The sequence below is a fragment of the Euprymna scolopes genome, chromosome 33 (assembly GCF_053919585.1).
Source record: "Euprymna scolopes isolate OS-2025 chromosome 33, ASM5391958v1, whole genome shotgun sequence".
NCBI lineage: Eukaryota > Metazoa > Mollusca > Cephalopoda > Sepiida > Sepiolidae > Euprymna > Euprymna scolopes.
The window spans coordinates 81,226,840-81,243,552 of NC_136514.1; the positions used below are offsets into that span (position 1 = coordinate 81,226,840).

A 16,713-nucleotide genomic window follows, 5' to 3' on the forward strand; every position below is an offset into this window, starting at 1 on the left:
ACTAAATATTGGATAATAATCAATCATTACTAAATATTGGATAATAATCAATCATTACTAAATATTGGATGATAATCAATCATTACTAAATATTGGATAATAATCAATCATTACTAAATATTGGATAATAATCAATCATTACTAAATATTGGATAATAATCAATCATTACTAAATATTGGATAATAATCAATCATTATTAAATATTGGATAATAATCAATCATTACTAAATATTGGATAATAATCAATCATTACTAAATATTGGATGATAATCAATCATTACTAAATATTGGATAATAATCAATCATGACTAAATATTGGATAATAATCAATCATTACTAAATATTGGATAATAATCAATCATTACTAAATATTGGATAATAATCAATCATTACTAAATATTGGATAATAATCAATCATTATTAAATATTGGATAATAATCAATCATTACTAAATATTGGATAATAATCAATCATTACTAAATATTGGATAATAATCAATCATTACTAAATATTGGATAATAATCAATCATTACTAAATATTGGATAATAATCAATCATTACTAAATATTGGATAATAATCAATCATTACTAAATATTGGATAATAATCAATCATTACTAAATATTGGATAATAATCAATCATTATTAAATATTGGATAATAATCAATCATTACTAAATATTGGATAATAATCAATCATTACTAAATATTGGATAATAATCAATCATTACTAAATATTGGATAATAATCAATCATTATTAAATATTGGATAATAATCAATCATTACTAAATATTGGATAATAATCAATCATTACTAAATATTGGATAATAATCAATCATTACTAAATATTGGATAATAATCAATCATTACTAAATATTGGATAATAATCAATCATTACTAAATATTGGATAATAATCAATCATTACTAAATATTGGATAATAATCAATCATTACTAAATATTGGATAATAATCAATCATTATTAAATATTGGATAATAATCAATCATTATTAAATATTGGATAATAATCAATCATTATTAAATATTGGATAATAATCAATCATTACTAAATATTGGATAATAATCAATCATTACTAAATATTGGATAATAATCAATCATTACTAAATATTGGATAATAATCAATCATTACTAAATATTGGATAATAATCAATCATTACTAAATATTGGATAATAATCAATCATTACTAAATATTGGATAATAATCAATCATTACTAAATATTGGATAATAATCAATCATTATTAAATATTGGATAATAATCAATCATTACTAAATATTGGATAATAATCAATCATTACTAAATATTGGATAATAATCAATCATTACTAAATATTGGATAATAATCAATCATTATTAAATATTGGATAATAATCAATCATTACTAAATATTGGATAATAATCAATCATTACTAAATATTGGATAATAATCAATCATTACTAAATATTGGATAATAATCAATCATTACTAAATATTGGATAATAATCAATCATTACTATATATTAGATAATAATCAATCATTACTATATATTGGATAATAATCAATCATTACTAAATATTGGATAATAATCAATCATTACTAAATATTGGATAATAATCAATCATTACTAAATATTGGATAATAATCAATCATTATTAAATATTGGATAATAATCAATCATTACTATATATTAGATAATAATCAATCATTACTATATATTGGATAATAATCAATCATTACTAAATATTGGATAATAATCAATCATTACTATATATTAGATAATAATCAATCATTACTATATATTGGATAATAATCAATCATTACTAAATATTGGATAATAATCAATCATTACTAAATATTGGATAATAATCAATCATTACTAAATATTGGATAATAATCAATCATTACTATATATTAGATAATAATCAATCATTACTATATATTGGATAATAATCAATCATTACTAAATATTGGATAATAATCAATCATTACTAAATATTGGATAATAATCAATCATTACTAAATATTGGATAATAATCAATCATTATTAAATATTGGATAATAATCAATCATTACTAAATATTGGATAATAATCAATCATTACTATATATTGGATAATAATCAATCATTACTAAATATTGGATAATAATCAATCATTACTAAATATTGGATAATAATCAATCATTACTAAATATTGGATAATAATCAATCATTACTAAATATTGGATAATAATCAATCATTACTAAATATTGGCTCTATAATAATAAATAAGAAATCTGTATGAATTAAAATATATTTATGCATATTTTTTTACGACCAGGCAACACCGGGCAGCCTGATAGTTATTATATAAAAGTGACCATATCTTAACATGGTGAGAATAATTTAAATAATCCACATATTCTCATTCAGTCTCAAGAGACAATGGACACCCCTGGAAGGGCAGCTGCTCATGTAATTGTAAGGAAAAGGTTGTGCAATCCTCAACCACACCTTTCCTGAATCGGCACTGCTTGGGTCCAGCGACAAGGAGAAGCCCAAGAGTGACTGTGGAAGGAATGCTGAGATAAGTGGAGAGCACATACAGCACCTGAGATTCCCAAATGGTCACCCATTTTTAGTACTGACCAGGCTCAATGTTGCTTAACTATGGTGACCTATTGGGAACCGGTGTGCCAACATGCAATCTATTATTAATCTCTGTCAAATAATACAAAAATATTTTAATAATTTTTCTTACAATTTCCCAACCGGTTTCTGTGTCATCGTTTCACAAAGTTTTAGTTAGTTTGTCCTCTGGCCTTCTTCACTAGCCTTATATCAAACGAGGAAGCACTATGGAATTTTGAGTCCAACCCTTTATTGAAACATAGTTATTTGGGGAATTTATAAAATGTGATATTTGTTTATATGACATCAGTCAATGGACAATGGAACCCTAATCCCAACTCTGCTATGTAAATAGATTATCAATTAATTGATCAGAATGTTATCTAACATTCTGATAAATTGATTGATAATTCATTTGCAACAACTGAAACAAAAATAATGACATAGCTTGCATGCGTGTTGTTTGAAACACATTTTCATATGTGTTGTATATTCACCGTCCTTGCAAAGGTAACATTATTTCATATACATGCTGTAAATTACCTACTCTAGGTAAGATACAATTATTTCATTCATGTAATATCCCGTCCTAGGTAGGTAAAATACTCTTGCTTGAAATAGCAAATGATACATAGACATTAAAAATTCCTTTCTCCTAAGAAAACCAAATATATTCAAAATCAAATTCAATTTTCTCATTGTTTATACGGTCCCGAGCAAGCCAGGTAGCTGAACAGAGAGACATAAACCAAATAAATAGTGTACCATACGAGTTTGCATATGGTATATATAATTCAAATAATACAAAATAATCAGGCTCAATGTTGCTTAACTTTGGTGATCTGATGGTAACCGGTATTTACACATGATTATGCCATTAGAATAGAAAACTTTCTGGCATTTAGGGACCTCAACAATGAAGGAGTGTGATTTTGTTGCTAAGCAGGTTTGTGGGGGATATGTATGTTGTGGGAGCAGAAGTGCAATGAGTTCATCAAAGCACACTCCATTAAAATACCTTTAAAACAAGCACAGGGAGGCAACATTGTGGCGATGGGACAGGGGTTGGAGCTTAGTTGACAAAGTGGGACCCATTATATTGGAAAGAGACTTTGAAATAAAAAATAATAACATAGCTTTCATGCATATTGAAAATTCTGTCGAAAACGAACAAACAAATAAAAAAGGAAGGAAACAAAAATCCGACTCAGCCTTTTTTTTTTTTTTTGCAGGAACTGGCCCAGTATCTGTCAAACTGAGTATTAAAAGGCATTTATTACTGTTACTTTCCAAACAATTCCGGCTTCTTTTTTTTTACTGTTCATTTTATCTACCATGAAATTAACAAAACCCTGCCATCTCAACACCGGCTTAAAAGTCTCTCACCATCACCATGGTGCTAGACATCCATCTCATCCAGCATGCGTTTTTCTTTCCCCTTGACCATGTGGAGTATTTTTCTTTCTCTCTCTCCTGTGATGCAAGCTTGCACATACTTGCTAATTTGCATATGTGCTAAGACTGCTGCTCGTACGTTTGCAAGCCAGCCATCCAACAGCTGCTACTGATTTTCTCACATGCACTTATATGCGCTCTGTTACACTTGTTCTTCATCAAAGATAGTAACTTATCTACTTGGAAATTTGAGAGGGAATGGTTTGTTGGGTCTAAAATAGAGTCAAAGGCAAACTGCCAGGCAAGCAGGTTTGCCTTTTCAGATGGCATGCAAACAGCCTCAAAGTTGTTGGACAGTGGGGAAATTGTTGACTGTACATTATTTACTACACTGTTATAAATTTTTTAGAATGTGCGAGTTCCTAATTTCTGCGACTCAATGCGTTTTCTGATGACTTTGGTATGCCTTCTCTTGGTTGTAGCTATTTCACTTTTACAATTATTTCTAGCTGCTATATACTTTTGCCTATTTGTACTGGATATATGCTGTGGAATGCATGCTGCCTTTGAGCGATGGAAGCTGCACAAGTAGAAGTAAACCATTGGGAAGAGTAGGGTTTGTTATAGAACTTCCACATGGGAACATGAGCTTCAATTGCCACTTTAAACCATTCAGTGGTCTCATTTGTTCTGCAGGAAGAGAAATGATATTTCCCCATGGGGCATCTCTGATGAGATTCCTGATGGCTTCCCAGTTAGCCTTCTTATAATACCTCGTCATTTTGAGTAATGGCTCTTCAGCTTCTCAGATCCAGAATTTAGGGCGATTTCTACCATTATCACAGCATGATCAGCATTCCCGAGTGGGCTATGAGCAAGTGTAACACAATCATTGGAAACTGTGGTCAGAAATAGATCTAAAAGTAAGGCTTGTTAATCTTGCTGGTCTGGGAAATGTGTCGGAAACATAACTGTCTGTGATAGGGGATGAGATATAGAGAAACTATGTGTTATGCTACCAGCTGCATCTGTGTAGGTGGAGAAACCAAGTCAATTACTGTGGTGTGTTCGTGCTAGCTTAGATAAATACTTTTGCAGTTTTAACAATAAAAGCTACAATAATATCAGAGCGTCTCCATTTACACTGAACATCTACAGAATCCAACATCGATATATTACATATGAATGAGCCCCCTGAGGAATTTCCACAGGTCCTGCTAGTGAATATAAATAGATAATGAATTGCTTCTATAATAATACATATGAAATCTGCATAAATTAAAATAACATAGTTAAGCGTATTTTATGACCGGGCAACACCGGGTGGCTTGCTAGTTTTGTATTTTATACACTATTTATTCAGTTTACGTCTTTCTGTTTGGAATTTTCAAACACATATGATGTGAACATACATGTACTTTTTTTTTTTTTACACTGTGGTCACCACTTATCAAGGCCCGGAAGCCACTCAGCGATAAGGGTTATTGCAAGTACAGTACGTTAGTGTGGAGATTTGATGAAGTGTTTACTTAAGGGGGCGGTTCATTAGGAATTTGTTAACGTTGGACTTGAAGACATCCAAGTTGTAGTCAGGTGGGAAGCAGGCAGATGGAACAGAGTTCCACAGGCGTGCAGTTCTAAGAAAGAAGCTTTGTTCATGGAATCCACGTGTTGATTTAGGCACAGATAAAGAGTGGGGGAAATTTTTCACAGTGGATTCAGCTAGACTGGTGTTTTTCGTGAAAGATTGGCGAGGGGGGACCAGAGATTGGAGTTCAGACGAGCACCTGCCATGGAAATAACGATAAAACAAGGATAGGCTCGCAACGTCTCTTCTGTGGGAGAGAGATTGCAGGGTAGAGAAAAGGGCATCCCTCACTAAGCCACAAAGTCTATTTTGTACTCTATCAAGGCAGGATAGGCTGTTTTTAGCAGCTCCTGCCCAGATATGGCAGCAGTATTCCATCCTTGGACGTACTTGGCTTTTATATAGATAGAGAATTGCATCAGTAGTGAGATATCTTCTGGCGCGGTAGAAGGATCCCACCATCTTTCCAGCGACTTTGGCAACAGACTTGATGTACGTGTTCCATTTCAGATCAGGAGTAAAGGTCAAACCCAGAAGCTTGTCAAAACACGGGCCCTCTCCCAGACGAGAGCCATCCATCCCAATTGATGCCAGATGGGGATCAGAGCGTTGATGATGTAAGGATTGTGCACTAGTATCAAGGGAGAGTGCTGTATCTATGCTGTCAGAGACTTGGTTGATGAGAGTACAGTCCTGGGTCGAGAGAGAGCAGCAGGGAAAATATAAGTAGGTAACGCTATGTTGCAGGTTAAGGCCTGGTCGTTTAATTCTAGTTTACAATTATTTCTATATACTTTTGTCTGTTTGTACAGGACTTATGATGGATAAGTCTTTGGAATGCATGCTGCCTTTGAGCAATGGAAGCTGTACAAATAGAAGTGGACCATGAGGGAGAGTGGGGTTTGCTAAAAAACTTTCGTGTGGGAACATGTGCTTCAATTGCTGCTTTGAACCATTCAGTAGCCTCATTTGTTAACTGTTCTGCGAGAAGAAAAACTAAAGCACTGCATGAATTGTCAGCAATAAAAATTGTTTTCCTTACAACAACAGATACCCATTATTTTTAATGTTGTATGATGAGTCTCCTTGCTGCCTCGGTTGCTTGGTTGCTTGGTTGCTTGGTTGTTTTTGTTTTGCGGCATATCAACCCTTTTCAGGTTATTTAATGCCGAATCCAAAAATTTTGAAGAAAATTTTTTTTTAATAGAATATATTTGTTGTTTTCAAGTCGGTTTCTATTTAACCCATAGTTGGAACCCTAACAGGTACTACCACTCTGGGTCAGAGTGGGCCTTGGAGTAATGGCAATTAAAGGGTGACTCCACACTCCCCAAAGCCTGCAAGCTGGGCCTCACCATCGGATATAGTTTAAGGTCATATCCAGGACCCGGTTGCTTGGAGACATTGGTAGAAAGTACCAATCAAGAATCCATTCTAGACAATTAGCTCAACAGGTACGAGATCAGAAACTGTCCGAGTATCTGTTAGACTGAAGTATGCCTCCTAAGAGAACCACGATCCCAGACCTTGCCACCCGGTTTTCGTGTGGGGCAAGCTAATCACTTGTTGTCTGAAGCACCCCTACTGAGAACTGCCGACAGGGATGCCAAGGCAGTTTTTGCTAAGCCAGAGTGCCCCTTCATTAGGGGCGCTGGCTGGACATCCCCACTTTCTGGCCTTGTATCACATCTTTCTGAGGTGAGCAGTAATTAAATAGCTACAACAAATAAATCATGATCTCAACTTGTGTTTTAGTCGAAGTGACTTACCCACTTGCTGTAAAGGACAACTCCTTTGGTTTGCATTGTCACTTGTACGATATTGGTCGCTCGAACGACAACTGAAATAAGATCATCGAATCTGAAAAAAAAAAAAGAAAGAACCCTAATCAACAGATATACCCTAGCAGTGAACATACGGTCGATATATACACTTTCTCCATATTTGTAAATCTGAAAGGTTTCTGCTGCATCCGTCCACAATGTGGGTATCAAATTCGACCAAGTGAATAAGTCAGACAAAATAAAATTTTATATATATATATATATATATATATATATATATATATATATATATATATATATATATCAGTGTTAGGATGATTAATCGGAATCGGGAATCGGAAAATCGGACCATTTGAGGGTATCAGAATCAGGAAAAACGATTCTTTTAATCATTCTTTGTATTTGAACAGGTTTCAAACAAAATCTTTCTTTGCTGGTAATAATAATGAAATAGTAAATATTTATTGATTTTTTAACTCCTAGTAAAACTACAATCGATAAATGATCACGCGCATTTTTTCGTTTAGGAAAATATCTCCACATATAACTTTTTTACGGCAATCGGGGAAAAATGACAACTCTATAGTTAAATATTTAAAGCTTTATAAAGAATCAAAATCGCTAATTGTATTTGAATCAGGAAAAATATTGGAATCGTCCAATCACTATATATATATATATATATACACACACACACACACACACACACACATATATATATACACACGCATACATATATATATATATATATATAAATCGGTTGTATTCATTGGTTTCCTGAATGTAAATCCAATGAAACTCACATGATTATTAAAGAGTGCTCAATGCAGGACAGGGCTGATATATAGTCTGTTTATAATACAAACATTATTGGTTACATATGTGCATACATGTTTCAGCAGAGTCCCAATTCAGGAACAACACTTCATCAGACCAAAAAACTCATAAGCAGGTATTTATCCAGTTTATAACCCAATCTCCAGCAACATAACATCAGCATCTTCATGCAGGTTAACTAATGATGGGGTGGTACCCCAACAGATTCTGACGATGGATTATTCCTGACGTCACTTGCGTCAACCAGTTTCTGCTATCAAGTAGTCTGAACCTGAGACTCAGATGGAGTGGGGTGTAACTTTACTTCGTCCGTCCAGTTGAGCGAAGTTCCACACAACCAATATATGTTTCTATATTTTTTGCTAATATTTTTTGTTAATATATTTTTTGTGCTTCAAACCTGTTACGTCTGCACCTGTATTTTTATTGCTGTTGGTCTTGCTGGTGGTTTCTTCAGAAAAGCCGGATTTCAGTGACAATCCAAAGCAAGAAAACGGAGAGATGTTAAAAAGCGCATTTGAGTTTCCGTCTCATACATGTTATGCCTGTACTTCTCCAGTATTTACCTCAAAAGTGCTCACTACATGAGCAGAGCTTAGTAGTAGCAATAGTTTCATTTTCGGACTAAATAATCTTACATAAGGAGAGATTTTGTTCATCTGTCCGTCTGTCAGTCACAATTTTGTAGCATTTGTCTCATTTTAGAATCTCACTACTTTTAGAAATGGAGAGAATTGCATTAATATCTATAATATAAATCTCACCTGGTTTCTACAGGGAGGGGTCGCGTTTTTCGCCGATATTTTCGAAATTCATCTCCTCTTTTCGATTAACTAACCTTAATTTAAACATTCATCACTTCCGGTTTGGCGATTGGTGCAACAGCAAAGACGTCACATTTTTTTTTCACATTCTTTTCCTCCTTCGCGGTACGGGTTCAAGCCTTCAACAATTTTTATTTATTTATTTTTGCTCAACACACCCTTGTACAGAAAGACCTTAGACACTCCAGGATAGTGTCTAGTTGTAAGTCTTATCGAACTCTGAAATTGGCATGGAATTTCTTCTAAAAGCCTTTATCTAATTCACGGTGGTAGCATGTTCTCGTTCCGTCAGCCATGATTGGATAGAAGTTCAAAATAATTTGGTTGTCCACACTGAGGATTGAACCTTCAATCTTTGGAAGAAAGTCGCTTTTACTACCGATTTTTTCAAAGTATTTTAACCACTATGCTGCGAGTCGTAGCTGAAATATGCATTAAAAACTAAATTAACTTACTTGAAATTTTCCAGAACTTTCAGTTGATCATCGCGTACCCCTTTCTCTCTGGTCACGAGATAAATGCCAGAATGGTTCACTCCAAGGTAAATCACGTGTGGATATTTCATGCCACCCTGATAGTTAAAAAAAAAAAAAAAAAAAAAAAAAAAAAAAGAACTAATAAACAATTGGAATTCGTTTTGAAAAAATACATTGGGGACCACAATTATTTTGAAATATTAAGGTATTTAATAAGTCTTTTTTTTAATCGAAATCGCTCTAGACAAGGTGTGAAGCCATTTGATGTAAGGAGCTAACAAGAACAAAATATGATTATCACAAAAACAGGAGTTGCTTATTGGCCTTAATTTTTGAAAAGACCAAACTAGCAGTCATTGATTGACACTATTTTTTTTTTTTTTTGTGTATATGTGTGTGCAGGGGAGGGGTTTCAGACAAGGCATGAAGCCACTTAAATGTAAGAAACTAAAAAGAATGAAAGATGATTTTTGCAAAGACGGAAGAAGCCTATTTATCTTAATCTTGAAAAAACTATAGGTAGGAGGAAAACAGTCAGTCCCAGAACAGATGTCAGTTATCTTCACAAGCTGGTCTACCATGATAGAGCTGTGAGAAGGAAACTTCTTCTTTGTCATGCTCATATCAAGCGCAGAAAAGATTGGGCTCGTGAGATGGTGAAGAGACCTATGACTTTTTGGATTAATGTTATTTTCTCTGATGAGTCACGATTTGCATTATTTTCTAGCAGTGGAACATACTTATCAAAGTATTCTTATGTACATCTATATCAAAAACACTGGTAAACTTTTTTAAAAATTTTTTTAATTTTTTATTTCCATACTTTGTGGACCAGGCGCGTACGCAGACCCCACAATTTTAATGAATCATCATTATACCAAATTAATCATACCCATTTCTGCGTCTCAATACATCTTCTATCAGTATATGTGATCAGTTTTCTATAATAGTCAACCATATAGGAGCCTATTCGTGACCAGGTATTTATTTGCTCGATCATCGAGCAAATTAGGCACAAGGCCGATTTTTAATGTGAGGAGTGAAGGGGAAATGGAGACCAACTCCTCTGGGAGTAGGGGAGCTGGATAGTGACAACTGGTATGAAGGGTTGCCCCTACATTGACCAAAGTCTTATATGTGGGGTCGCCCCCACATATAAGACTTTGCTTGCAGTATCTGCCGGAACAGATACTACATTTGATCTTGGCCTGAAGGCCACGAAGGTGGCCTATCCGTGACCAGACACACACACAGACGTTCAGCTTTATATTATATATATATATATACATACAGGAGCTGGACAAAATAATGGAAACATTTTGTGAATTATGTATCAATTTATAGGTAGAAAAGGTCTTGCACCAGCACATTATTTCCTCTCAAAGGGTTTGTAGACATGAGTATGAGTTTGGAGGCTCCTTCAACATGAGTTTGACTTAAAAAGACTGCAGCCAATGTTAAAATATGGATGTTTCTTGGTTATGGTATGGGGTGCAATTTGGAGTGATGGTTGCTCAGACATGCTGGAGTGTGAAGGAAACATCAATTCTGCTAAATATGTTTCAATATTATATGAAGGACTCCTACCAATATTCTCAAGTGGTAAAATGAACCAAGTTAACTCCTTATTTATGATGATATTCATGATGGAGCTCCTTGTCACTCTGCTAGAGCAATGCAACATTGGTTGAGCCAAAATGGGATTAATAAACTTCCATGGCCAAGTCAATCCCGTATATGAACCCAATTGAAAATCTTTGCCATCTCCTACGTCTGAACTTATAGCATTATTGCATCGGACATGGCAAGACATTTCTGAAGATGATATTCATCAACTGATCAATGCCATGCCTAGAAGGATCCTAGCATTAAAAACAGCAAAACGAATGTCAACCAAGTATTAATTCTTAAATTTATGATCATTTATTGTTTCATTTTGTTCTATAAATTATGTTTATTGAAATAAACTGTTTCTACGGGTGTCTCTTCTTTTCTGTCATGTCTCTCTCTCTCTCTATATATATATATATATATGTGTGTGTGTGTGTGTGTGTGTGTGTGTGTGTGTGTTTTCTGTTTCACCCTCTCAACCTCACTACTCTTCTTCTTGTTATTTTCTTCATCTTTTTCAACCTTTTCCTCTTCCCCTCCTTCTACCCCACCTACTGCTTTTTTCCTATCCCCCCCCTTTCTAAGCTATATCTCCAGATTATAGTAAGTTTGTTTTATTAAGAAGAAATGATTTGCTGAAATATTATCCCCCTTACCTGTGCAACGTAAAATATTCCCCTGTAAATTTTTTTTTTCTATCAGAGAGAAAAGCTATTTTTAAGATCGAACTTTTTTCAATTTTTAATACTTATCGGGTGAATTTCTGTACAAAACATATCTAAGAACACTGCCAGACATATAAATTAGCTTTGTGTGAAATTTGCAAAAGATAGGCTCAGCCGTTTCGGAACCTATGAAGAAGGAACTCACACACATACAAAATGACTTATATAATAGTAGATTATATATATATATCTATATTTTTATAAAGTAATAGGGTTCGTGTGTTTCTGTCTGTGTGTACAGCTCTCCATCATCAACGAAATATAAAAGAGGTAAGAGGGTAGATCTCTCCTGGTAGAGAAACATTAGAACCCATTTTAGGATGTTTCTGTTATAGGAGACATAAGAATCTTTGCCTAATTTCTTTATATACTATTCTCCAAACCACCCCCATATCGAATGACTTATGCTCATTTGCATATCACATTATATTAAATCTCTTTAACTAATTACCTCGACCTTATTACATATTGGAAATATTCTAATCATTTCAACTGTACTATTTACAAAATCTATTTAACATTTAATCTATCTATCTATATATCACATTATATTAAATTTCTTTAACTAATTACCTCGACCTATATATATCTATAAAAACAGAGATGTGTGTGCCACAGACGATTTCTGATTGGTTAATCCAATAATCACATCTCCTAAAAAACAATCGTTTCTACGCTCTTACCTTTACCATAAAATATTATGGCTTTATTTATTGTCCATCTTGGAAGGGTTTAATTTTTTAATAACTTGTTATTTACAAATTAAAAAATACGAAACTATTATACGAAACTATTATACGAAACTAAACTACACGAAACGCGCACACACGCACACACACACGTTCACTACCATCACGTTGTTATGGCAACCAAACCCGCTGACTTAACTAAACAGTAAACACACACAGTAAATGTGATTTTCTTCATTTTCTCATTTCACTCGTGGTCTTAAATTCATTTCGGGTTTGTATTACTGTACACATAGATTCGAATAAGTTGCCAAAAAACAAATATATAACAAATAAATGTTATCAAAGGCAAGATAAATTACTTTTCTACCAAACTGGATATATTTTTCGTGTTTTTATTCAATTTAACATGTTTATTCAGCTCGAAAAGCATACAGTGTTTACCGATGTATTGGAAAATTCAAGATGACGGCCGATTCTCTCTTTAACACGGTAAGTTTGGAAAAAGGTGTAATAAATAAAAAACCGGTTAAAATACTGTTAAAAACTCGCTCAATATATGTTACCGTGACATAGGTTGACATATATTCAGCGGGGTTTTAATAGTATTTTGTATAGTTTTTTATTTATAACACCTTTTCCCAAACTTACGGTGTTAAAGAATGTGTGAGACGCCATTTTGAATTTTCCAACACATCGGTAAACACTGTATTCTTTTCGAGCTGAATAAACATGTTAAATTGAATAAAAACACAAAAAATATATCCAGTTTTTATCGGTTTTTTACCTTCTCTGCAGAAGTACAAAAAAAAAATAAATAAAAAAAACGGAAGGTACTTTTACAGAATGTTAAACTAACCCTAACCGATGTTTTATGTTTAGTTTAGGAAAAGTCAGAAGAAACAAAAGTCATTATTGCATGAAATATACGTATTTAGTTGAAGTATTGTTTATGTCAATTCTTTCGAAGAAATTTAGCAAGAATACCTGTAAACCAGGAAATCGGTAAAATGTCATCATGGATGAATACTTGTCTATTATAATTTCTACCCTTGACAAAAACTTAGCCATAACAAAAGAGATTTATTGTTCAGATTGTTTTTGAGATTGATTTCTAAAAAGATATTTTATAAATAAAATCGACTTTAAAATTAAAGACTTAAATTACAATAATTGAATTTAAACATTCTTATTTCAATATTTGGCACATAACACCTGCAAAATTGATCACAATGTCAGGATTTCATTTTATTTCAGAATCGATGGCAAATTGTGTAGATTGATATCTCATTATATTAAATACTAATATTTAACATTAGTTTATCATTTAAGCCGATAAAAAGCCCTTTTTTTTTTTCGAGTCATAAAAGGATTTGGAGTTTCCTAATCAACCTTTCGGGTGCAGTTGCACGCTCTCAAAATAACTAAAGTGTTGGCTTTAAAAAAATTGGTTCATTAAACCTAAACAGGTTTAGTTTTAATAAAAAAAAAAAAAATTAAAAAAAAATCGCTTTGGTATTTAGATATGTCGTATGGTTATCCCTAATCGCTGAATAAAACCGCTAACGAGTTGAATGATTACGACATAAAATTAAACTCGGGTTCCTGAAACGGAAACTTCGTTTGTTTTTGTTTTTTTCTTATCAATATATTTACATTGTTATTTTGTTTTCATTTTCAATCATTCGACCAGTTTTCTTTTTCAAGTAATCCAAGTTACAGAATTCCCACTGATTACTATGCTAAAATCACAATGACTAATGTATACCTATTAACCCTTATCCTTGAGTGGCCTCTGGGCCTTGATAAGTGGTGACACCCATGTAAAAAAAAAAAAAATCACTCGAACAGTTTTCTTTTTATAATGTACAGTTTTAAAAGTTTAAAAACTATATAGTTTTTACTTCAGGAAAATTAATGGGTCAGTTTTTACGATGTGCCCTGTTAAAATACTGTTAAAAACTCGCTCAATATATGTTACCGTGACATAGGTTGCCATATATTCGGCGGGTTTTTATTAGTATTTTGTATAGTTTTTTATATTTATAACACCTTTTCCCAAACTTACGGTGTTAAAGAGGGTGTGAGACGCCATCTTGAATTTTCCAACACATCGGTAAACACTGTATGTTTTTCGAGCTGAATAAATATATTACATTGAATAAAAACACAAAAAATATATCCAGTTAGGTAGAAAGGTAACTTATCTTGCCTTTGATAACATTTATTTATATATTTGTTTTTGACTATTTTTTCGAATCTATGTGTACAGTAATACAAACCCACGATATGAATACTCACGTTGTTATATATATATATATATATATATATATATATATATATATATATATAAATGAGATTATAGCAGTTAAAAAACATTTTTAAAACACACACACACCTTTTTCAAAGTGATCAGAAATCGTATAAAAGTAAAAAGGGTAAATTTTTACTTACTTTCCAACTTAATCACCTTTAACGTGACTTTTACAGTTTTTTTTAAAATGGAATTCATTTACCGATAGAAAAGAAATGATAAGTAAATAAATCCATAAATAAATATTATAAATGGTTTATTTTAATACTTGCCAGGATGCGGAGGAAAATGAATGAAGGGGGAGGGGAATAAAATAAAAACATTTTGGAAACAGAGTAAGTTTGAAAGAATTGCTTTGCACAGAAAGAAATTAATGAAAAAATAAAATTAAATTTTTTTTCTTTCTTGATTTTTTTTTAGCTTTTTATGAAAAAGGAAGTCAAAATTAAGACTATAAAAAACAATTTTTATTAAGAGCGAACCTCAGTCGTCAGGTCTGTAAAAAAAGACGTGGAATAATAAATGTTTTCTAATACAAATTGTTTTTACTTATGTGTTCATTTGTCTCTTTGGAGTTCGTTTGTTTAATATATCGGTTTGCAATATAATTATGTCATTCTGTCAGACTCAAATTTTAAATCTATATATCTAAAAAATTGAAAGTGTGTGTGTGTGTGTGTGTGTGTGTGTGTGTGTGTGTGTGTCTGTGTACATTTCCCTACGAAATAACTGTCAATTTTTAGTCTACAGACTCGAAATTTGATATACAGGGTACTGAGATTTGTAAAAATCTATGTGATCGGTTTTTAGCCAGAAATTTGGCGATTAAGGGGTCAAAGTTCAACGATTTGAGCTTTGAGAACTCTACCAAACTTCTCCGACAATTTTGGGTCTACACACTTGAAATTTTAGATACAGCTTCCGTGGACATGGATCTAACTTAATAACTTAATTTGAGCCCAAAACAATAAATTTTCAGGGGTCATAATAGGGGTCAAAGTTTAAAAAATTACCCCCTTTTTTTTGCTCAGCATACACCTCCAAACACCCGGGCAACGCCGGGCACCCATGCTAGTATATATATATATATATATATATATATATATATATATATATATATATATACACAGTGGTTGGATAAAAGAATGGAAACAAGTGGTGAATTTTGCATAAATTAACAGGTGTTTTAAAAATTGAACAATTACGAAAATGTTACTGTCATGTTTTCGGAAAAACACAAATCTTTTTGATGCTATATGGGGGTGGTTTGGAGAATAGTATATAAAGAAATTATGCATAGATTCTTATGTCTCCTATAACAGAAACATCCTAAAATGGGTTCTAATGTTTCTCTACCAGGAGAGATCTACCCTCTTACCTCCTTTATATTTCGTTGATGGTGGAGAGCTGTACACACAGACAGAAACACACGAACCCTATTACTTTATAAAAATATAGATATATATATATAATCTACTATTATATAAGTCATTTTGTATGTGTGTGAGTTCCTTCTTCATAGGTTCCGAAACGGCTGAGCCTATCTTTTGCAAATTTCACACAAAGCTAATTTATATGTCTGGCAGTGTTCTTAGATATGTTTTGTACAGAAATTCACCCGATAAGTATTAAAAATTGAAAAAAGTTCGATCTTAAAAATAGCTTTTCTCTCTGATAGAAAAAAAAAATTTACAGGGGAATATTTTACGTTGCACAGGTAAGGGGGATAATATTTCAGCAAATCATTTCTTCTTAATAAAACAAACTTACTATAATCTGGAGATATAGCTTAGAAAGGGGGGGGATAGGAAAAAAGCAGTAGGTGGGGTAGAAGGAGGGGAAGAGGAAAAGGTTGAAAAAG

The 16,713-nt window shown here is 32.7% G+C and overlaps 1 protein-coding gene across 2 annotated transcripts in view; it reads right to left on the minus strand.

Moving 5' to 3' along the window:
• Positions 1-16,713, minus strand: part of LOC145258327 (unconventional myosin-XV-like) — a 597,738-nt gene that overhangs the window by 97,840 nt on the left and 483,185 nt on the right. For both annotated transcript variants that reach the window (XM_080116477.1, XM_080116478.1), the window contains exons 40-41: positions 9,493-9,608; positions 7,362-7,452 (exon numbers count right to left, since the gene is read on the minus strand). In XM_080116477.1, the coding sequence (XP_079972603.1) occupies positions 7,362-7,452; positions 9,493-9,608 (207 nt within the window). The remainder of the gene's footprint in view (positions 1-7,361; positions 7,453-9,492; positions 9,609-16,713) is intronic.